This window comes from Bombina bombina, chromosome 2 (assembly GCF_027579735.1).
Source record: "Bombina bombina isolate aBomBom1 chromosome 2, aBomBom1.pri, whole genome shotgun sequence".
NCBI lineage: Eukaryota > Metazoa > Chordata > Amphibia > Anura > Bombinatoridae > Bombina > Bombina bombina.
Window position 1 is genome coordinate 398,601,062 of NC_069500.1, and position 22,915 is coordinate 398,623,976.

At 41.0% G+C, this 22,915-nt stretch overlaps 1 protein-coding gene and 1 pseudogene across 4 annotated transcripts in view; one reads left to right on the forward strand and one right to left on the reverse strand.

Annotated features, from left to right (window-relative positions):
• Window positions 1-22,915, forward strand: part of LOC128648915 (E1A-binding protein p400) — a 459,430-nt gene that overhangs the window by 416,529 nt on the left and 19,986 nt on the right. For all 4 annotated transcript variants that reach the window (XM_053701869.1, XM_053701871.1, XM_053701873.1 and 1 more), the window contains one exon: window positions 2,154-2,231. In XM_053701869.1, coding sequence (XP_053557844.1) covers window positions 2,154-2,231 — 78 coding nt within the window. The remainder of the gene's footprint in view (window positions 1-2,153; window positions 2,232-22,915) is intronic.
• Window positions 7,576-7,692, reverse strand: LOC128651043 (uncharacterized; annotated as a pseudogene).

Here is a 22,915-nt window from a genome sequence, read left to right on the forward strand (position 1 = left end):
TCATCTCCGTGGAGTTGTGCAGGACACAGCACTTATTGGCTGAAATGCAAGTCAATAGATAAATAAATAGCTATGTGATATGTCAGAAGAGGTTTAGATACAAGGTAGTCATGTTGGTTGTGCAAAACTGGGGAATCAGTAATAAAGGGATTATCTTATCTTTTTAAACAATAACAATTTTGATTTTGGTGTAGACTGTCCTTTTAAACAACAAACTTTCCAGGTACTTTTGCGAGGTCCAGGACTCCTCAGGTGAAGTTTGTGGAGGCTCTAGTAGCTCCTGCCTCCTTTCAGCTTGCCTGTGTGTTTCTTCATCCCAGAGTAATTTTCCAAGATTAGGCAATAGGAGTTATCAGTACTTTTGATTGCTCAAGCTTGGCATTGCAGGGTTTGGTATGCAGACCTAGTGCAGATGTCCAGTTGCCCTTCATGGCCTCTTCCTCTGCAGCCAGACCGTCTGTCTCAAGGTCCGTTTTTCTTTCCAGATCTCTAAGTCTCTAAGCTTGATGGCATGGAGATTGAAAGTTTGGTTTTTAGGATTATGGATTTTTCAGATTATGTGGTTGAGACTCTGATCAAGGCACATGAGCCTTTGAAAAGGAAAATTATCATAATGTCTGGAAAACATTTATTTCTTGGTGTATTTATCATGGTTTTTCCTAGCATTCTTTTAGATTTCCTAGGATTTTGCAGTTCTTAGAGGATGGTTTGCATAAGGGCTTATCTGCCAGTTTTTTGAAAGTGCAGATTTCTGCCCTTTCAGTTTTGTTCCATAGAAAAATCTATGTTTTTTTCAGGTTTGGCACATATTAAACCAATTTTTCCACCTTGGAATCTAAATTTGGTTTTGAAGGTTCTGCAGGCTCCCCCATATCTTTTCTGCTAGTTGGTGAGTTTCTGAATTATCTTTTCTTTCTTGTTTCTCCTTATCTCATTTTTTATCAGGATAAGGCAATTAGATAAGGAAATTTGGAAAACGCCAAGTTTGACTTTTTGCCTAAGGTTGTGTCTTTGGATAATATAAGTCTGGAAATTGTTGTCCTTTCCTTGTGTCCTGAAGCATATAATTCTTCAGAGAGGCTACTTCATAATTTGGATGATGTTAGAGCCCTGAAGTGATATATAGATGCTACTAAGGAATTCAAATAAACTTCTAGCTTGTTTGTCCATTTTTCTGGTTCTGAACAAGGGCTTCTTGACTGAAACTCTTGATCCATAAAGATTACTTAGAAGTGGGAAAGCCTCCGTCTAAGTGGATTACTGCTCATTCTCCAAGATCAGTTGCCACTTCTTGGGCTTTCAAGAATGAAGCTTCAGCTTGAAATACTTTTAATACCGTTTTGATGTTTTTTCGGCTTCTGAGGCAACCTTTGGTAGGAGAGTCCTTCAGGCAGTAGCATCAGCATAATTTTTGTTTTTGCCTTTCAGTCTTTTTAAGTGCATATTAAAAAAACAAATAAGGAACTTTCCATTTATTTTTTGGGTTCTCTTTGGGTTGTGGACTTGTTGAGTTTCTCTGAGAAAAAATGTTTTGTTTTGTCCCGTCCTTATTTGTCATTACTAGTGGACTCCACAGCTTGGGTATTAGTTCCCATGAGCAATGGATCTCTGACTCTTCACCACCTGTATGAAAGAAAACATAATTTATGCTTACATGGTAAATTAATATCTTTCATGGTGGTGAGAGGCCGCGAGACCCAACCTTGTTTTTTTGAGGATGTTTTTTGTTTTGATTTTGTCACAGCTTATTTCTCTGCTCCTATTATTTTCCTCTTATTCCTTTTTCTACCTTTCTTGCTTGGCTAAATGTCAGACTAGTTTCCAGTAAGGTGAGATGGGTTGTATTAAGCTCTTGGGGTTTTGGGATATTTGCCCCATCCTAGTGGTCAGGAAGAGTAATGCCCAGGAGTAATGGTTTGTGCACTCTCACCACCATGAAATTAATTAATTTAATAGGTAAGCATAAATGATGTGTATGTATGTATATTTGCTGTATATTTTTATATTCACCCTATGTGGTTGTAAGGAAGCTGCAATATGACCGCCATTCTTTAGTCAGACTGTATAAAATATGTGTGGTACTTTTCCCAGTTGGTTTGTAATTTCTTTGACTGTCGTGAACTACTAAACATTTTTGTTTTGTTTTTTTGAAGGTTGCAAAACTTCCACAAGTTGTCCAGCAACAGGCTGCAATTGCAACAATCCAGCAGGTTGTTTCAGCATCACAGCAGGTACGAAAAATTACTAAGTGTGCATGTTGCTTGTTATTGCTTTCCCATCTGGGCAGTGATCTTTCTGCCAAGTGCCAGGACATCAATTTCCACTTTCTGATGACTACAGTATAAAGCCACCACATCACACTGCCACAGGCCACAAATTATTCAGCAGGAACACTGGTTTTCTGTAAATGTTTAAAAAGAAAAAAAAAGAGAAACTGATAATAATCTAAATCCCAATTCTAGACAAACACAATCTGACTAAGCTAATAATACACAAATTGTTAACCTCGCAGGTTGTAAAAAGTAAGTGAACCTCTGTGTTGACAACATCTCTTAAAGTTGTTTGGAGTCAGGGGTTTCAGTTAAGGAGTTGAGATTGGAAGGGTTGCACAAAGCCTGGTTACTTACAAATTTGTTCTTCTGAAGAAAGATGGGTTAGTTTGAGTCATTCCTCGATTCCAACAACTTTCAAACCATGGTAAGAAAAATTGTCTACAAATGGAGAAAATTCAGGCTGTTGCTAGTTTCCCCTAGGAGTGGTTATCCTGAAAGATCAATCCAACAGCACAACCGGTAATCCTGAAAGAGGTGACAAAGAACCCAAGGGTAACCACAAAAGTCCAGAAAACTCTACAAACTGCAAACGTTTTTGTTCATGTCCACTCTCAGAAAAACACTGAACAAGTGTATAGACACCACTAATGGAAACCATTGGTGTCTAAAATATATATATATATATATATATATATATATATATATATTTATTTATTGGGGCACACCTCTAGTTTGTCCAAGACCATCTGTATGTTCCACAACACTTCTGGGAAAATGTGCTGTAGAGAGCTGAGACAAATGTTGAACGTTTTGGCAAACATGCACAACACTATGTGTGAAGGAAGAAAGGCACTGCATACCAATACCTCATCCCAACTGTGAAGCATGCTGTGAGGTAGCATCATGGTTTGGAATTGCTTTGCTGCCTCAGTTCCTGGATGCCTTGCAGTAGGGCTTGGCGATATGGGCAAAAAAAACGTGATTTTTAATCACGATTTTCTTATAAATACCTATAACACCTTCATTTTGCATTAAAAAGTTTATTTAACACTGCAGAATCTTTTTTTTTTTTTTTTACAATATTTTATTATTGAGAACTTCACACATCACAACAACCAAAACAAATCAGCCATTTTTACATGTATAAATCATATTATCCAAACAGATTGGAAGCCACCGCTTCCTATGCTTGTGCCGAGTCTTATAATCAAAGCATCTTATGACACCTATTCCTACATAAATACATTAACCTTCTCGGCATTCCTATATGGGGGGGGGGGGGAGAGAAAAAAAAAAGGGGGGGGATGGAAGTACCACCACCAAGAAGACACCGAAATGAGCCCGCTCAGCGTTTTAACGTCTTACAACCAGAGTGCGGGGAGAGCCTCATTAGCCACCATAATCATAAAGTGATCATTATTCTTTAAGGGTGAGACAAATTGAATCTGGGCCTGATGGGGCCAAGAGATAATTACCCTCTTCCACTTATCAAAGAATAGCCTGAAAGCCTTTTCCGATCCCCCAACTAGAAATTGTCGTTCGATAATCATTTGTAGCTTAATATTGTTGACAAGTTCGTTTACCGTAGGAGCCTCACGGGCTCCCCATTTGCAAAATATCAAATGACGAGCTGCCAGAATAACCATGTTGATTAATTGTCCCTCCCCTTTACATCGCCCATATTCCTTTAAAAGAAAGATATAACTTAATTGGAGGGCACATTCCTCTTGTAAAAACCTGTTCACCCAGAATTGTATTTTACTCCAAAATTGTCGGATTTTAGGGCAGTTCCAAATACAGTGTTGCAAATCCACTCCTTCTTTCTGGCATTTAAAACAATTCCTCTTATCCCCATTTTGATCCCATTTACTCATAATCCTTGGGGTTAGATAGAAATTATTTAATAGCTTAAACTGCGATTCTTTCCAGCTTATTACTCTCATGGCGGCGTCTGCTAGTTTAATGCTTCTTTCAATATTTTCACCTTGCACTGAAGTAATATATTTAGTAAGAAACACTTTCCTTTTCTTAATTTGTTCTTCCCCTGATATATTTAATAATAATTTATACCAGTATGATATGGATCTTTTCCCCGCCGCGTACAACTTCACTCCTGAATCAATTCCTGGATCCCAGACCATTCTACATGTTTGCAAGATTTTTAGGAGATAGCTTCGGGCTTGTAGATAAGCAAAGAATGTATGTTTGGGTAACTGATACTGTTCGGATAATGTTTCAAATGTTTGTAACACTTGTCCTTCACCCTGAACTAGCTGGAAAAAATAACATAACCCTTTCTGTGACCAAATTTTAAAGGCCGCATTATTGTTTATCCCAGATATAAAATCGGGAGTACCGATAAATGGCAGATATTTAGAAATGTAAAACTCTTGACCAACTGAACCACAGAATTTCTGCCATGCACGAACTACATTAGCAAAAGTTAAAAGCGTACTGACATTGCTGGGCAACCTCCTGAAAGGATGGTGTAAAATTGCCTTAAGATCAAAGGGTTTTAGCAGTGTAGCTTCCATGTCATAGTAGGTCACACTATTGGCTTCCGTTAACCAATCTACTCCAAATTTCGTTAAGGCCACTAAGTTATATTTTGCAATGTCCAGCAGGGCGAGCCCTGCATATCTTTTGTTTTGAACAAGTTTCTCGATAGCTATACGGCTTTTTTTCTTTCCCCATATAAATTGTGCGCATGTTTTATTATATCTTGCTATGTCTCGTTTGTTGATCAATAGAGGCAAGTTTTGCATTAGGAACAATATACGTGGAAAAACAATTGTTTTTATAACAGCTATTTTTGCAGAAAGTGATAGAAATTGTATGTTCCACTTTCTTAGACTTCCTTCTAAACTCTCAAAAAACTCAGAAAAAATCAGATTATACCATTCTTTGGGGTTTTTACTTATTTTAATGCCTAAATAGTTTAACGATTTTACTTCTTTAAATCCATGTTGTAACAGGCTCTCTCTGGTTTGATTAATCCAGAGCAACTCTGACTTTTCCTTGTTAATTTTATATCCAGAGAATGAAGTAAAATTGTTGATAATTGACAGACATTTAGGTATGTTTTTTTTTGTCTGTTGTAAGAACAACATCATGTCGTCTGCGTATAATGAGTTCTAGTGCTAAATCAAATAGCAGGGGTGACAATGGACACCCCTGTCTGGTACCTCTTTGCAGTGTTATAAACTGCGAAAGTTCACCATTAACCAACAATTGGGACCTAGGATTGGTATAAATCTTTTTAATTAACTGAATCAAATTCCCTTCAAAACCAAATTTCTTAAGTGACATAAATAAATGATTCCAGATTATAGCGTCAAACGCTTTTTCTGCGTCGATCGTAAGCATAGCCATATCCATTTGTGATTTTTTGTTTGACAACTGTGTGATGTTCTAATAATAATCTAGATTAACTAGCACCCTACGCATATTCTGGACCGGGTTTCTCCCTGGAATAAATCCTGATTGGTCATTGTGTGTCAGTTTTTCCATCCCTTTTTTTAATCTGTCTGAAATAATAGCCGTTAAGATTTTATAGTCTTGATTCAGGAGCGAAATTGGACGGTATGACCCCAGTTCCTCTGTAGCTTTCCCTTTCTTATGAATTAAGGTCACTGTAGAGTCAGTGAAATAAAGTGATTTCAGATTCCCATGTATAAAATAGCTATTATATAGTTCTACTAATATTCCCGAGATTTCATTTTTGATAATTTTATAGAATTCTGCCGGGAGTCCATCAGGCCCCGCGGCTTTGTTTGTTTGTTTTGATTTTGTCTATCATATTTAGGACTTCCTCCTCTGTTATCGGGGAGTTCATCTGTTCTAATTCTTTTTTATCTATTGTTGGGAGACTGATCTGTTGCCAAAATTCAGACATTTTTGTCTTATCTATATCCTTACACGCGTACAGTCCCTGATAATATCTATGGAAGGCCTCTCTAATCTCTGTCGGTTGAGTAAGCATTTTCTGCCCTTCTTTGATAAGTGGAATTAGATTTTTTTTTTTTCTGTGATTTATTAATTTTGCTAGATACTTGGAGGAAATCCCCTGATATCCTTGGCAAAATGCCCTGATTCGGATATCCTCCTTTGCCCATTTTTCTCTGAAAAAAGTCTCACGCTCTGATTTGGCTACTTTGTACCGGTTCCAGGTAGATCTATTTGGGTTAGCTACATATCTCCTATATGAGTTTTTCAGTTGGTTTGCTAGTTGAGTCTCCCTCTCTGTTACCTTCCGCTTTCTTATGATCATATAGTTCTTGATCTCCCCTCGCATTACTGCTTTCCCTGCTTCCCAGAGTACTTCTGGGCTACTCACATCCTGTCTGTTCTGTCTGAAATAACCCTTCCATCTATCAGATAGAAAATTTCGAAACTTTTCATCTAAAAACATATATTTCGGGAAGCTAAACGTATTGCTACTTCTATTTTTGATTGCCTTATCTCCAGATTTCAGGCTGATTATTGCGTGATCTGAGATGACTATCTCATCGATATAAGTTTCTGTTCCCATTGTCAATAGCCTCTCTTCTATCAAAAACATGTCTATTCGTGAGAAATGTTTAAATGTTTTAGATTCGCACGAAAAGGCCCGCTCGTCTGGATGCTGCAGACGCCAAATATCTTTTAGCTTTAATGTCTTTGCTAAGCCTCGCAAAATCTTGGCCTCTCTATTATGTTTCCTGAAGGCCCCTGATTTTAGCCTATCAATCTCTGGATTCATTGTCACATTAAAGTCTCCCGCTACCACTATGTTTTGACCTAAGTATTTTACCAATTTATTTTTTATCATTTCCCAGAATTCTATCTCAATTTCATTGGGACCATAAATGTTACAAAACGTCCACAGTCTATTATTGATTTCTGCTTGAACAAGCATAAACCTCCCACTCAAATCTAATATTTGATTTTTTATCGTATATGTCAAATTCCTATTAAACATTAAAGCTACTCCGCATTTCCTGCAATTACATGGAGTTGCTATGATTTCCGCTATCCAGTTAGTTTGTAATTTTTGTAGTTCTGCTGCCTTCAAATGCAACTCTTGCAAAAAAATAACGTCAGGCTTTTGGCGTTTTAACATTTTAAGCACATTTTTCCTTTTAATAGGGGATTTGACACCTCCCACATTCCATGATACACACCAGCATTTAATATCCATAATCATAAAAAACAACAAAAATAAAACCTACGATTTTATATTAAAAACCTTTGTCTAATATAGTTACCTTCCTTCCTCTCAATCCAGGGAAGGGATCTAATCTGACTATCATAACTACATATATGCCTACCGCTCCTGGGGTTCCCCGGCGGTCGCCCATCCCGGTACTGACCAGGTCCAGCCCTGCTCCACTTCCGAGATCATACGGGATCGGGTGTTCAAGGCCGAATGGCGGTAGACCTGCAATTTCAAAAAATAACTTTCTCAAGATTCTGAGCTCACTCAATAGAAAAGTGGACAGAAAGATATAAAAAGGAGGGGAAAAAGACGAAAGAAAAAAAAAAAAAAAAAAAAAAAAAAAGTCTCCACCCCAGCCAAGCCTCCCCCCTTTCTGCAACTAAAATAAGTAATCAACAAATTATACATCTTCATTATTTCAGGTTAATAATTAAACATGGACTTCCTATCAAATCTCTATGCCTTTTTCAGAACAATATTTTTTAGCATCTATTGCTGTATTTAAAACGGTCACATTCCCTTCTGAAAAAATTACTATTTTGGCTGGGTACCTCATATTAGCCTGGATCCCTGCCTTGATTAAGCTAGAACAGTAAGGTGCCATTATCTTCCTCTTTGAGGAGGTCTCTGCTGAGAAATCCTGGAACAGGAAGACAGGTCGCGTACCTATCTTGAACCCCTGTATTTTCCTATAATGTTGCATAATCTGTACCTTATGTTGGAAATTTAAGTATTTAATTATCACCATTCTGGGGCGCGAGTTACCTTCTTGTGACTCCCTTGCTGGTCCTGTTCTATGTGCTCTTTCTACATGTATTTTTTCTGTCAGCTGCATTCCTAACAATTGTGGTAAGGTAACAGAAGCAAATAAAATTAGATCTTGAAATTCAATTGACTCTGGTAGTCCAATTATACGGATGTTATTCCTACGCGACCTGTCTTCCAGGTCCTCTATTTTAGATTGCATCATTTTTATTTTGCTCTCATAATTGACCCAATTAGTGTCATGTGCATTTTGTCTGTCCTCCACCGCTGAGATTCTTTGCTCTACTTCTAATATTCTATTCGAAAAAGACCTAATCTCAGTAGAGAGAGTAGCTATCTCCTTTTTAACTGAATCGAATTGGGGTAACAGCATTTCTGCCAGTTGATTAAGTGTCAGCTGTTTTTCAGTACCTGCTAGCTGAGGGTCCATGTTATCATCCAAGCCTATCTCCTGTACTAACTTGGACTTTTTGTCTCTCTTGGGGGGCATCGCAGGGGACCTGACTTTCAAGTTAGGAATATACCTTTCCATGAGGTGTGTATTGATGTGTTAATGTGAAAACTTTAATTTGTGTTTTAAGGCGAAAAAAATAAGTAAATAAATAAATTAAAAAGCCGGAAGAGAAATACACCACTCTTCCGCTAATCCGATCGGGTGCACCTTTTGACTAATGGTGCTACATGTGAAACTATAATTACACTAATACCTAAAACAAACAAAAAAATAAATGGTGCTCCTCGTAAGGAGCCCAAGTGAGGCTATCTGGAGCCTGTGTTATCTAAAAGAATAAGTGGAAAAAAATTTTTTTTTTCTTTTACAAAAAAGTGCTGTGAGGTAGCATCATGGTTTGGAATTGCTTTGCTGCCTCAGTGCCTGGATGCCTTGCAGTAGGGCTTGGCGATATGGGCAAAAAAAACGTGATTTTTAATCGCGATTTTCTTATAAATACCTATAACACCTTCATTTTGCATTAAAAAGTTTATTTAACACTGCAGAATCTTAATGTACATGTTTCTCAATGCCCAATACACTCTTGGAGCAAAAAAATACAAAACAAAAAATAGTTAAAATAAAATTTGCTGCCTGTGATGTGATGTTATTAGGTCTTATGACACGCAACATTGTCAAGTTTTCTTGGACAGACATTCTAACTGTGTATACAATCACATACACAGTTACACACACATATGTGTGTGTGTATATACAGTTGCAAGAAAAAGTATGTGAACCCTTTGGAATGATATGGATTTCTGCACAAATTGGTCATAAAATGTGATCTGATCATCATCTAAGTCACAACAATAGACAATCACAGTCTGCTTTAACTAATAACACACAAAGAATGAAATGTTGCCATGTTTTTATTGAACACACCATGTAAACATTCACAGTGCAGGTGGAAAAAGTATGTGAACCCTTGGATTTATTAACTGGTTGAACCTCCTTTGGCAACAATAACTTCAACCAAACGTTTCCTGTAGTTGCAGATCAGACGTGCACAATGGTCAGGAGTAATTCTTGACCATTCCTCTTTACAGAACTGTTTCAGTTCAGCAATATTCTTGGGATGTCTGGTGTGAATCGCTTTCTTGAGGTCATGCCACAGCATCTCAATCGGGTTGAGGTCTGGACTCTGACTGGGCCACTTCAGAAGGCATATTTTCTTCTGTTTAAGCCATTCTGTTGTTAATTTACTTCTATGCGTTGGGTCATTGTCCTGTTGCAACACCCATCTTCTGTTGAGCTTCAGCTGGTAGACAGATGGCCTTAAGTTCTCCTGCAAAATGTCTTGATAAACTTGGGAATTCATTTTTCCTTCGATGATAGCAATCCGTCCAGGCCCTGAAGCAGCAAAGCAGCCCCAAACCATGATGCCCCCACCACCATACTTCACAGTTGGGATGAGGTTTTGATTTTGGTGTGCTGTGCCTCTTTTTCGCCACACATAGTGTTGTGTGTTTCTTCCAAACAACTCAACTTTGGTTTCATCTGTCCACATAATATTTTGCCAGTACTGCTGTGGAACATCGAGGTGCTCTTGTGCAAACTGTAAACGTGCAGCAATGTTTTGTTTGGACAGTAGTGGCTTCCTCTGTGGTATCCTCCCATGAAATCCATTCTTGTTTAGTGTTTTACGTATTGTAGATTCGCTAACAGGGATGTTAGCATTTGCCAGTGACTTTTGTAAGTCTTTAGCTGACACTCTAGGATTCTTCTTCACCTCATTGAGCAGTCTGCGCTGTGCTCTTGCAGTCATCTTTACAGGACGGCCACTTCTAGGGAGAGTAGCAGCAGTGCTGAACTTTCTCCATTTATAGACAATTTGTCTTACCGTGGACTGATGAACAGCAAGGCTTTTGGAGATACTTTTATAACCCTTTCCAGCTTTATGCAAGTCAACAATTCTTAATCGTAGGTCTTCTGAGAGCTCTTTTGTGCGAGGCATCATTCACATCAGGCAATGCTTCTTGTGAAAAGCAAACCCAGAACTGGTGTGTGTTTTTCTCCTGTTAAGTGTGGTCAGTCCACGGGTCATCATTACTTCTGGGATATTAACTCCTCCCCAACAGGAAGTGCAAGAGGATTCACCCAGCAGAGCTGCCATATAGCTCCTCCCCTCTACGTCACACCCAGTCATTCTCTTGCACCCAACTAATAGATAGGATGTGTGAGAGGACTGTGGTGATTATACTTAGTTTTATACCTTCAATCAAAAGTTTGTTATTTTATAACAGCACCGGAGTGTGTTGTTCCTTCTCTGGTAGAATTTGAAGAAGAATCTACCTGAGTTTTTTGTATGATTTTAGCCGGCGTAGTTAAGATCATATTGCTGTTCTCGGCCATCTGAGGAGTGAGGTAAACTTCAGATCAGGGGACAGCGGGCAGGTTAATCTGCAAAGAGGTATGTAGCAGCATATTATTTTCTGACAATGGAATTGACTGAGAAAATTCTGCCATACCGATATATTGTAAGCTCAGCCTTAAATGCAGTAGTAGCAACTGGTATCAGGCTGTCATGTATGTATATTTTACACTTCAGTATTCTGGGGAATGGCACTTCACTGGGATAATACTGTATGCATAAGACTTTAGCCTAATTTGCAGTGACTAGCAACAGGCTTTCTAATGTCATTTCATTTATTTGATGTTAAACGTTTTTGCTGGCATGTTAAATCGTTTAATTTTCTGAGGTACTGGGTGAAAAAATGTTTTGGGCACTGTTTTTTTCCACTTGGCAGTCGTTTTATTTAATTTAAGACAGTTTACTGATCTCCCTCACTGTTGTGTGTGAGGGGGAGGGGACTTTTTTTGGCGCTTTTGCTACGCATCAAAAAATTCAGTCAGAAGTCTCTTGTCTTCCCTGCATGATCCGGTTCGTCTCTACAGAGCTCAGGGGTCTTCAAAACTTATTTTGAGGGAGGTAATCACTCACAGCAGAGCTGTGAGATTGTAGCTGACTGTGATAAAAAACGTTTATTTCTGTACTTTTTTTCTGCTATCAGGGTTAGTTATCCATTGCTAATGGGGGCAATCCTTTGCTAAAATTGTGTTTTTACCGGAAAAGATTTGATGTTATAGTTTCTCAGTTTATTATTTCTCAACTGTCATAACTTTTTTCTGTGCTTCTTAAAGGCACAGTACGTTTTCATATTATTTGTAAATTACTTTGAAAAGTATTTCCAAGTTGCTAGTTTATTTGCTAGTGTGTTAAACATGTCTGAGGAATATCTCTGTGCTATATGTGCTAAAGCCAAAGTGGAGCCCAATAGAAATTTATGTACTAATTGCATTGATGCTACTTTAAATAAAAGTCAATCTGTACAAATTGAACATATTTCACCAAACAACGAGGGGAGAGTTATGCCGACTAACTCGCCTCACGTGTCAGTACCTGCATCTCCCGCTCGGGAGGTGCGTGATATTGTAGCGCTGAGTACATCAGGGCGGCCATTACAAATCACATTACAGGATATGGCTAATGTTATGACTGAAGTTTTGGCTAAATTACCAGAACTAAGAGGTAAGCGTGATCACTCTGGGGTGAGAACAGAGTGCGCTGTTGATAATAGGGCCATGTCTGATACTGCGTCACAGTATGCTGAACATGAGGACGGAGAGCTTCAATCAGCAGGTGACGGTTCTGATCCCAATAGAATGGATTCAGACATTTCTAATTTTAAGTTCAAACTCGAAAACCTCCGTGTACTGTTAGGGGAGGTATTAGCAGCTCTAAATGATTGTAACACCGTTGCAATCCCAGAGAAATTATGTAGGCTGGATAGATACTATGCGGTACCGGCGAGTACTGACGTATTTCCTATACCTAAGAGGCTTACAGAGATAATTACTAAGGAGTGGGATAGGCCCGGTGTACCCTTTTCCCCCCCTCCTGTGTTTAGAAAAATGTTTCCAATAGACGCCACCACACGGGACTTATGGCAGACGGTCCCTAAGGTGGAGGGAGCGGTTTCTACTCTGGCTAAGCGTACCACTATCCCGGTGGAGGATAGCTGTGCCTTTTCAGATCCAATGGATAAAAAATTAGAGGGTTACCTTAAGAAAATGTTTGTTCAACAAGGTTTTATATTGCAACCCCTTGCATGTATTGCGTCTGTCACGGCCGCGGCCGCTTTTTGGTCCGAGTCCCTGGAAGAGACTCTTGACTCAATAACTATAGATGAGATTTCAAACAAGCTTAAGACACTTAAGATAGCTAATTCATTTATTTCGGATGCCGTAGTACATTTAACTAAACTTACGGCTAAGAATTCCGGATTCGCCATTCAGGCACGCAGAGCACTGTGGCTAAAATCCTGGTCAGCTGACGTTACTTCTAAATCTAAATTACTTAACATACCTTTCAAAGGGCAGACCTTATTCGGGCCCGGGTTGAAAGAAATTATCGCTGACATTACAGGAGGTAAAGGCCATGCCCTGCCTCAAGACAGAGCCAAACCTAAGGCTAGACAGTCTAATTTTCGTTCCTTTCGGAATTTCAAAGCAGGAGCAGCATCAACTTCCTCTGCACCAAAACAGGAAGGAGCTGTTGCTCGCTACAGACAAGGCTGGAGACCTAACCAGTCCTGGAACAAGGGCAAGCAGGCCAGGAAACCTGCTGCTGCCCCTAAGACAGCATGAATTGAGGGCCCCCGATCCGGGAACGGATCTAGTGGGGGGCAGACTTTCTCTCTTCGCCCAGGCTTGGGCAAGAGATGTCCAGGATCCCTGGGCGTTAGAGATCATATCTCAGGGATACCTTCTGGACTTCAAATCCTCTCCCCCAAAAGGGAGATTTCATCTGTCAAGGTTGTCAACAAACCAAATAAAGAAAGAGGCGTTTCTACGCTGTGTACAAGATCTTTTACTAATGGGAGTGATCCATCCGGTTCCGCGGTCGGAACAAGGACAAGGGTTTTACTCAAATCTGTTTGTAGTTCCCAAAAAAGAGGGAACTTTCAGGCCAATCTTGGATTTAAAGATCCTAAACAAATTCCTAAGAGTTCCATCGTTCAAAATGGAAACTATTCGGACAATCTTACCCATGATCCAAAAGGGTCAGTACATGACCACAGTGGATTTAAAGGATGCTTACCTTCACATACCGATTCACAAAGATCATTACCGGTATCTAAGGTTTGCCTTCCTAGACAGGCATTACCAGTTTGTAGCTCTTCCATTCGGATTGGCTACGGCTCCAAGAATCTTCACGAAGGTTCTGGGTGCTCTTCTGGCGGTACTAAGACCGCGAGGAATTTCGGTAGCTCCGTACCTAGACGACATTCTGATACAAGCTTCAAGCTTTCAAACTGCCAAGTCTCATACAGAGTTAGTACTGGCATTTCTAAGGTCGCATGGATGGAAGGTGAACGAAAAGAAGAGTTCTCTCTTTCCACTCACAAGAGTTCCCTTCTTGGGGACTCTTATAGATTCTGTAGAAATGAAGATTTACCTGACAGAAGACAGGTTAACAAAGCTTCAAAATGCATGCCGTGTCCTTCATTCCATTCAACACCCGTCAGTAGCTCAATGCATGGAGGTGATCGGCTTAATGATAGCGGCAATGGACATAGTACCCTTTGCACGCCTACATCTCAGACCGCTGCAATTGTGCATGCTAAGTCAGTGGAATGGGGATTACTCAGACTTGTCCCCTACTCTGAATCTGGATCAAGAGACCAGAAATTCTCTTCTATGGTGGCTTTCCCGGCCACATCTGTCCAGGGGGATGCCATTCAGCAGGCCAGACTGGACAATTGTAACAACAGACGCCAGCCTACTAGGTTGGGGCGCTGTCTGGAATTCTCTGAAGGCTCAGGGACAATGGAATCAGGAGGAGAGTCTCCTGCCAATAAACATTCTGGAATTGAGAGCAGTTCTCAATGCCCTTCTGGCTTGGCCCCAGTTAACAACTCGGGGGTTCATCAGGTTTCAGTCGGACAACATCACGACTGTAGCTTACATCAACCATCAGGGAGGGACAAGAAGCTCCCTAGCAATGATGGAAGTATCAAAGATAATTCGCTGGGCAGAGTCTCACTCTTGCCACCTGTCAGCAATCCACATCCCGGGAGTGGAGAACTGGGAGGCGGATTTCCTAAGTCGTCAGACTTTTCATCCGGGGGAGTGGGAACTTCATCCGGAGGTCTTTGCCCAAATACTTCGACGTTGGGGCAAACCAGAGATAGATCTCATGGCGTCTCGACAGAACGCCAAGCTTCCTCGTTACGGGTCCAGATCCAGGGATCCGGGAGCGGTTCTGATAGATGCTTTGACAGCACCTTGGACCTTCGGGATGGCTTATGTGTTTCCACCCTTCCCGATGCTTCCTCGATTGATTGCCAGAATCAAACAGGAGAGAGCATCAGTGATTCTAATAGCGCCTGCATGGCCACGCAGGACTTGGTATGCAGATCTAGTGGACATGTCATCCTGTCCACCTTGGTCTCTACCTCTGAAACAGGACCTTCTGATCCAGGGTCCCTTCAAACATCAAAATCTAATTTCTCTGAAGCTGACTGCTTGGAAATTGAACGCTTGATTTTATCAAAACGTGGTTTTTCTGAGTCAGTTATTGATACCTTAATACAGGCTAGGAAGCCTTTTACCAGAAAGATTTACCATAAAATATGGCGTAAATACTTATATTGGTGCGAATCCAAGAGTTACTCATGGAGTAAGGTTAGGATTCCTAGGATATTGTCTTTTCTACAAGAAGGTTTAGAAAAGGGTTTATCCGCTAGTTCCTTAAAGGGACAGATTTCAGCTCTGTCCATTCTTTTACACAAACGTCTGTCAGAAGTTCCGGACGTTCAAGCTTTTTGTCAGGCTTTAGCTAGGATCAAGCCTGTGTTTAAAACTGTTGCTCCACCATGGAGTTTGAACTTAGTTCTTAATGTTTTACAGGGTGTTCCGTTTGAACCCCTTCATTCCATTGATATCAAGCTGTTATCTTGGAAAGTTCTGTTTTTAATGGCGATTTCCTCGGCTCGAAGAGTCTCTGAGTTATCTGCCTTACATTGTGATTCTCCTTATCTGATTTTTCATTCAAACATGGTAGTTCTGCGTACTAAACCTGGGTTCTTACCTAAGGTGGTCACTAACAGGAATATCAATCAAGAGATTGTTGTTCCATCCTTGTGTCCTAATCCTTCTTCGAAGAAGGAACGTCTGCTACACAATCTAGATGTAGTCCGTGCCCTGAAATTTTATCTACAGGCAACTAAGGATTTTCGACAAACGTCTTCCCTGTTTGTCGTTTATTCTGGTCAGAGGAGAGGTCAAAAAGCTTCGGCTACCTCTCTCTCTTTTTGGCTTCGTAGCATAATACGGTTAGCCTATGAGACTGCTGGACAGCAGCCTCCTGAAAGAATTACAGCTCATTCTACTAGAGCTGTGGCTTCCACTTGGGCCTTTAAGAATGAGGCTTCTGTTGAACAGATTTGCAAGGCTGCAACTTGGTCTTCTCTTCATACTTTTTCCAAATTTTACAAATTTGACACTTTTGCTTCTTCGGAGGCTGTTTTTGGGAGAAAGGTTCTTCAGGCAGTGGTTCCTTCCGTATAAAGAGCCTGCCTGTCCCTCCCGTCATCCGTGTACTTTAGCTTTGGTATTGGTATCCCAGAAGTAATGATGACCCGTGGACTGACCACACTTAACAGGAGAAAACAAAATTTATGCTTACCTGATAAATTCCTTTCTCCTGTAGTGTGGTCAGTCCACGGCCCGCCCTGTTTTTTATGGCAGGTCTAAAAAAAATTTAAATTATACTCCAGTCACCACTGCACCCTTTGGCTTCTCCTTTCTCGTTGGTTCTTGGTCGAATGACTGGGTGTGACGTAGAGGGGAGGAGCTATATGGCAGCTCTGCTGGGTGAATCCTCTTGCACTTCCTGTTGGGGAGGAGTTAATATCCCAGAAGTAATGATGACCCGTGGACTGACCACACTACAGGAGAAAGGAATTTATCAGGTAAGCATAAATTTTGTTTTTATAGGACAGGGCAGCTGTAACCAACACCTCCAATCTCATCTCATTGATTGGACTCCAGTTGGCTGACATCTCACTCCAATTAGCTCTTGGAGATGTCATTAGTCTAGGGGTTCACATACTTTCTCTTGTAAGGTGTATCCAGTCCACGGTTCATCCATTACTTGTGGGATATTCTCCTTCACAACAGGAAGTTGCAAGAGGATCACCCACAGCAGAGCTGCTATATAGCTCCTCCCCTAACTGCCATACCCAGTCATTCTCTTGCAACTCTCGACAAGCATGGAGGTAGTAAGAGAGAAGTGGTGAAACGTAGTTGTTTTTTTCTTCAATCAAGTTTGTTATTTTTAAATGGTACCAGAGTTGTACTATTTTGTCCCAGGCAGAAAATAGAAGAAGAATCTGCCTGTCTATGATCTTAGCAGGTTGTAACTAAGATCCATTGCTGTTCTCACACATAACTGAAGAGGGAGGTAACTTCAGCTGGGGAATGGCGTGCAGGTTATCCTGCTATGAGGTATGTGCAGTTAAAAAAATTTTCTAGAGAAGTAAATGCTAGAAAATGCTGCTGATACCAGATTTATGTAAGGTAAGCCTGAATACAGTGATTTAATAGCGACTGGTATCATGCTTACTTTCAGAGGTAATACTCCTATAGATTTGCAATATAAAACGTTTGCTGGAAATGTTTAAGCGTTCTATATATGCTTTGGTGATAAAACTTTATTGGGGCCTAGTTTTTTTCCACATGGCTGGCTTAAATTTGCCTAGAAACAGTTTCCTGAGGCTTTCCACTGTTTTAACATGAGTGGGAGGGGCCTAATTTAGAGCTTTATTGCGCAGTAACTTTTACAGACTGAGACATCCAGCTTCCTCCAGGAGTCCCCTGAATACTTTAGGACCTCTCTAAAGGGCTCTTAGGCTTTCCAAAGTCGCTTGTTTGGGAAGGTAGGGCCACAGCAGAGCTGTGGCAGTTTGTTGTGACTGTTAAAAAACGTCTATCGTTTTTTTGATCCGTTTTTTGAACTAAGGGGTTAATCATCCATTTGCAAGTGGGTGCAATGCTCTGTTAGCTTATTATACACACTGTAAACATTTCGTTTGATTTACTGCTTTTTTTCACTGTTTTTCAAATTCTGACAAAATTTGTTTCTCTTAAAGGCACAGTACCGTTTTTATTTTTTGCTTGTTAACTTGATTTAAAGTGTTTTCCAAGCTTGCTGGTCTCATTGCTATTCTGTTTAAACATGTCTGACATAGAGGAAACTCCTTGTTCATTATGTTTAGAAGCCATGGTGGAACCCCCTCTTAGAATGTGTACCAAATGTACTGATTTCACTTTAAGTAATAAAGATCATATTCTGTCTTTAAAAAATTTATCACCAGAGGAATCTGACGAGGGGGAAGTTATGCCGACTAACTCGCCCCACGTGTCAGACCCTTTGACTCCCGCTCAAGGGACTCACGCTCAAATGGCGCCAAGTACATCTAGTGCGCCCATAGCGTTTACTTTACAAGACATGGCGGCGGTCATGGATAATACACTGTCAGCGGTATTATCCAGACTTCATGGGTTTAGAGGAAAGCGAGACAGCTCTGGAGTTAGAAGAAATTCAGAGCATACTGACGCTTTAAGAGCTATGTCTGATACTCCCTCACAATATGCAGAAGCTGAGGAAGGAGAGCTTCTTTCTGTGGGTGATGTTTCTGACTCAGGGAAGAGGATTCAACCTGATTCTGATATGTCTACATTTAAATTTAAGCTTGAACACCTCCGTGTATTGATCAGGGAGGTTTTAGCTGCTCTGAATGACTGTGATACAATTGCAGTGCCAGAGAAATTGTGTAGATTGGATAAATACTATGCAGTGCCGGTGTGCACTGATGTTTTTCCAATACCTAAAAGGTTTACAGAAATTATTACTAAGGAATGGGATAGACCAGGTGTGCCGTTCTCTCCCCCTCCTATTTTTAAGAAAATGTTTCCAATAGATGCCACCACACGGGACTTATGGCAGACAGTCCCTAAGGTGGAGGGAGCAGTTTCTACCCTAGCTAAGCGTACTACTATCCCTGTCGAGGACAGTTGTGCTTTCTCAGATCCAATGGATAAAAAGTTAGAGGGTTACCTTAAGAAAATGTTTATTCAACAAGGTTTTATTCTACAGCCCCTTGCATGCATTGCCCCAGTCACTGCTGCTGCGGCTTTCTGGTTTGAGTCTCTGGAAGAGGCTTTACAGGTAGAGACCCCATTGGATGACATACTTGACAATCTTAGAGCACTTAAGCTAGCCAATTCTTTTGTTTCTGATGCCATTGTTCATTTGACTAAACTAACGGCTAAGAATTCTGGTTTTGCTATTCAGGCGCACAGGGCGCTATGGCTTAAATCATGGTCAGCTGACGTTACTTAAAAGTCTAAGCTGCTTAACATTCCCTTCAAGGGGCAAACCCTATTCAGGCCTGGTTTGAAGGAGATCATTTCTGATATCACTGGAGGAAAAGGTCATGCCCTTCCTCAGGATAGGTCCAAATCAAGGGCCAAACAGACTAATTTTCGTGCCTTTTGAAACTTCAAGGCGAGTGTGGCATCAACTTCCTCTAATGCAAAACAAGAGGGAACTTTTGCTCAGTCCAAGTCGGTCTGGAGACCTAACCAGACCTGGAACAAAGGTAAGCAGACCAAAAAGCCTGCTCCTGCCTCTAAGACAGCATGAAGGATCGGCCCCCTACCCGGTAACGGATCTAGTAGGGGGCAGACTTTCGCTCTTCGCCCAGGCTTGGGCAAGAGATGTCCAGGAAATTATATCCCAGGGATATCTTCTGGACTTCAAAGCTTCCCCTCCAAAAGGGAGATTTCACCTTTCACAATTATCTGCAAACCAGATAAAGAGAGAGGCATTCTTACACTGTGTTCAAGACCTCCTAGTTATGGGAGTGATCCATCCAGTTCCAAAGGAGGAACAGGGACAGGGATTTTACTTAAATCTGTTTGTGGTTCCCAAAAAAGAGGGAACCTTCAGACCAATTTTAGATCTCAAGATCTTAAACAAATTCCTCAGAGTTCCATCATTCAAGATGGAGACTATTCGTACCATCCTACCTATGATCCAGGAGGGTCAATATATGACTACAGTGGATTTAAAGGATGCTTATCTTCACATTCCGATACACAAAGATCATCATCGGTTTCTCAGGTTTGCCTTCCTAGACAGGCATTACCAGTTTGTAGCTCTTCCCTTTGGATTAGCTACAGCCCCAAGAATCTTTACGAAGGTTCTGGGGTCACTTCTGGCGGTCCTAAGACCGCGGGGCATAGCAGTGGCCCCTTATTTAGACGACATCCTGATACAGGCGTCAAATTTCCAAATTGCCAAGTCTCATACGGACATAGTTCTGGCATTTCTTAGGTCGCATGGGTGGAAGGTAAACGAAGAAAAGAGTTCTCTATCCCCTCTCACAAGAGTCTCCTTTCTGGGAACTCTAATAGATTCTGTAGAAATGAGGATTTACCTGACAGAGTCCAGGTTATGAAAACTTCTAAATTCCTGCCGTGTTCTTTATTCCACTTCTCGCCCTTCTGTGGCTCAGTGTATGGAAGTAATCGGCTTAATGGTAGGGGCAATGGACATAGTGCCGTTTTCACGCCTACATTTCAGGCCGCTGCAACTCTGCATGCTCAGTCAGTGGAATGGGGATTACACAGATTTGTCCCGTCTACTAAATCTGGATCAAGAGACCAGGGATTCTCTCTCGGGTCCATCTGTCCAAAGGTATGACCTTTCGCAGGCCAGATTGGAAAATTGTAACAACAGATGCCAGCCTTCTAGGCTGGGGGGCAGTCTGGAACTCCCTGAAGGCTCAGGGATCGTGGACTCAGGAGGAGACACTCCTTCCAATAAACATTCTGGAACTGAGAGCGATATTCAATGCTCTTCAGGCTTGGCCTCAGCTAGCGACAATGAGGTTCATCAGATTTCAGTCGGACAACATCACGATTGTGGCTTACATCAACCATCAAGGGGGAACAAGGAGTTCCCTAGCGATGTTAGAAATCTCAAAGATAATTCACTGGGCAGAGATTCACTCTTGCCACCTATCAGCTATCCATATCCCAGGTGTAGAGAACTGGGAGGCGGATTTTCTAAGTCGTCAGACTTTTCATCCGGGGGAGTGGGAACTCCACCCAGAGGTGTTTGCACAATTGATTCATCGTTGGGGCAAACCAGAACTGGATCTCATGGCGTCTTGCCAGAACACCAAACTTCCTTGTTACGGATCCAGGTCCAGGGATCCCAAGGCGACTCTGATAGATGCTCTAGCAGCACCTTGGTCTTTCAACCTGGCTTATGTGTTTCCACCGTTTCCTCTGCTCCCTCGTCTGATTGCCAAAATCAAGCAGGAGAGAGCATCAGTGATCTTGATAGCGCCTGCGTGGCCACGCAGGACTTGGTATGCAGATCTGGTGGACATGTCATCCTTTCCACCATGGACTCTGCCGCTGAGACAGGACCTTCTACTTCAAGGTCTTTTCAACCATCCAAATCTAATTTCTCTGAGACTGACTGCCTGGAGATTGAACGCTTGTATTTAGTCAGTCATTGATACCTTAATTCAGGCACGAAAGCCTGTCACCAGGAAAATCTATCATAAGATATGGCGTAAATGTCTTTATTGGTGTGAATCCAAGGGTTACTCATGGAGTAAGTTCAGGATTCCCAAGATATTATCTTTTCTCCAAGAAGGATTGGAAAAAGGATTGTCAGCTAGTTCCTTAAAGGGACAGATTTCTGCTCTGTCTATTCTTTTGCACAAGCGTCTGGCGGATGTTCCAGACGTTCAGGCATTTTTTCAGGCTTTAGTTAGAATCAAGCCTGTGTTTAAACCTGTTGCTCCGCCATGGAGCTTAAATTTGGTTCTTAAAGTTCTTCAAGGGGTTCCGTTTGAACCTCTTCATTCCATAGATATCAAACTTTTATATTGGAAAGTTCTTTTTTTGTAGCTATTTCCTCGGCTCTGCCTTACAATGTGATTCTCCTTATCTGATCTTCCATGCAGATAAGGTAGTTCTGCGTACCAAACCTGGGTTTTTACCTAAGGTGGTATCTAATAAGAATATCAATCAGGAGATTGTTGTTCCATCATTGTGTCCTAATCCTTCTTCAAAGAAGGAACGTCTATTACACAATCTTGACGTGGTTCGTGCTTTAAAGTATTATTTACAAGCTACTAAAGATTTTCGTCAAACATCTGCTTTGTTTGTTGTCAACTCTGGACAGAGGAGAGGCCAAAAGGATTCGGCAACCTCTCTTTCGTTTTGGCTAAAAAGCATAATACGCTTAGCTTATGAGACTGCTGGCCAGCAGCCTCCTGAAAGGATTACAGCTCATTCTACTAGAGCTGTGGCTTCCACATGGGCCTTTAAAAATGAGGATTCTGTTGAACAGATTTGCAAGGCGGCGACTTGGTCTTCGCTTCATACCTTTTCAAAATTCTATAAATTTGATACTTTTGCTTCTTCGGAGGCTATTTTTGGAGAAAGGTTTTTACAGGCAGTGGTACCTTCCGTTTAAGTACCTGCCTTGTCCCTCCCTTCATCCGTGTACTTTAGCTTTGGTATTGGTATCCCACAAGTAATGGATGATCCGTGGACTGGATACACCTTACAAGAGAAAACATAATTTATGCTTACCTGATAAATTTATTTCTCTTGTGGTGTATCCAGTCCACGGCCCGCCCTGTCATTTTAAGGCAGCTATTTTTTAACTTTAAACTAGAGTCACCACTGCACCCTATGGTTTCTCCTTTCTCTGCTTGTCTTCGGTCGAATGACTGGATATGGCAGTTAGGGGAGGAGCTATATAGCAGCTCTGCTGTGGGTGATCCTCTTGCAACTTCCTGTTGGGAAGGAGAATATCCCACAAGTAATGGATGATCCGTGGACTGGATACACCACAAGAGAAATAAATTTATCAGGTAAGCATAAATTATGTTTTTTCCACCTGCACTGTGAATGTTTACATGGTGTGTTCAATAAAAACATGGCAACATTTCATTCTTTGTGTGTTATTAGTTTAAGCAGACTGTGATTGTCTATTGTTGTGACTTAGATGATGATCAGATCACATTTTATGACCAATTTGTGCAGAAATCCATATCATTCCAAAGGGTTCACATACTTTTTCTTGCAACT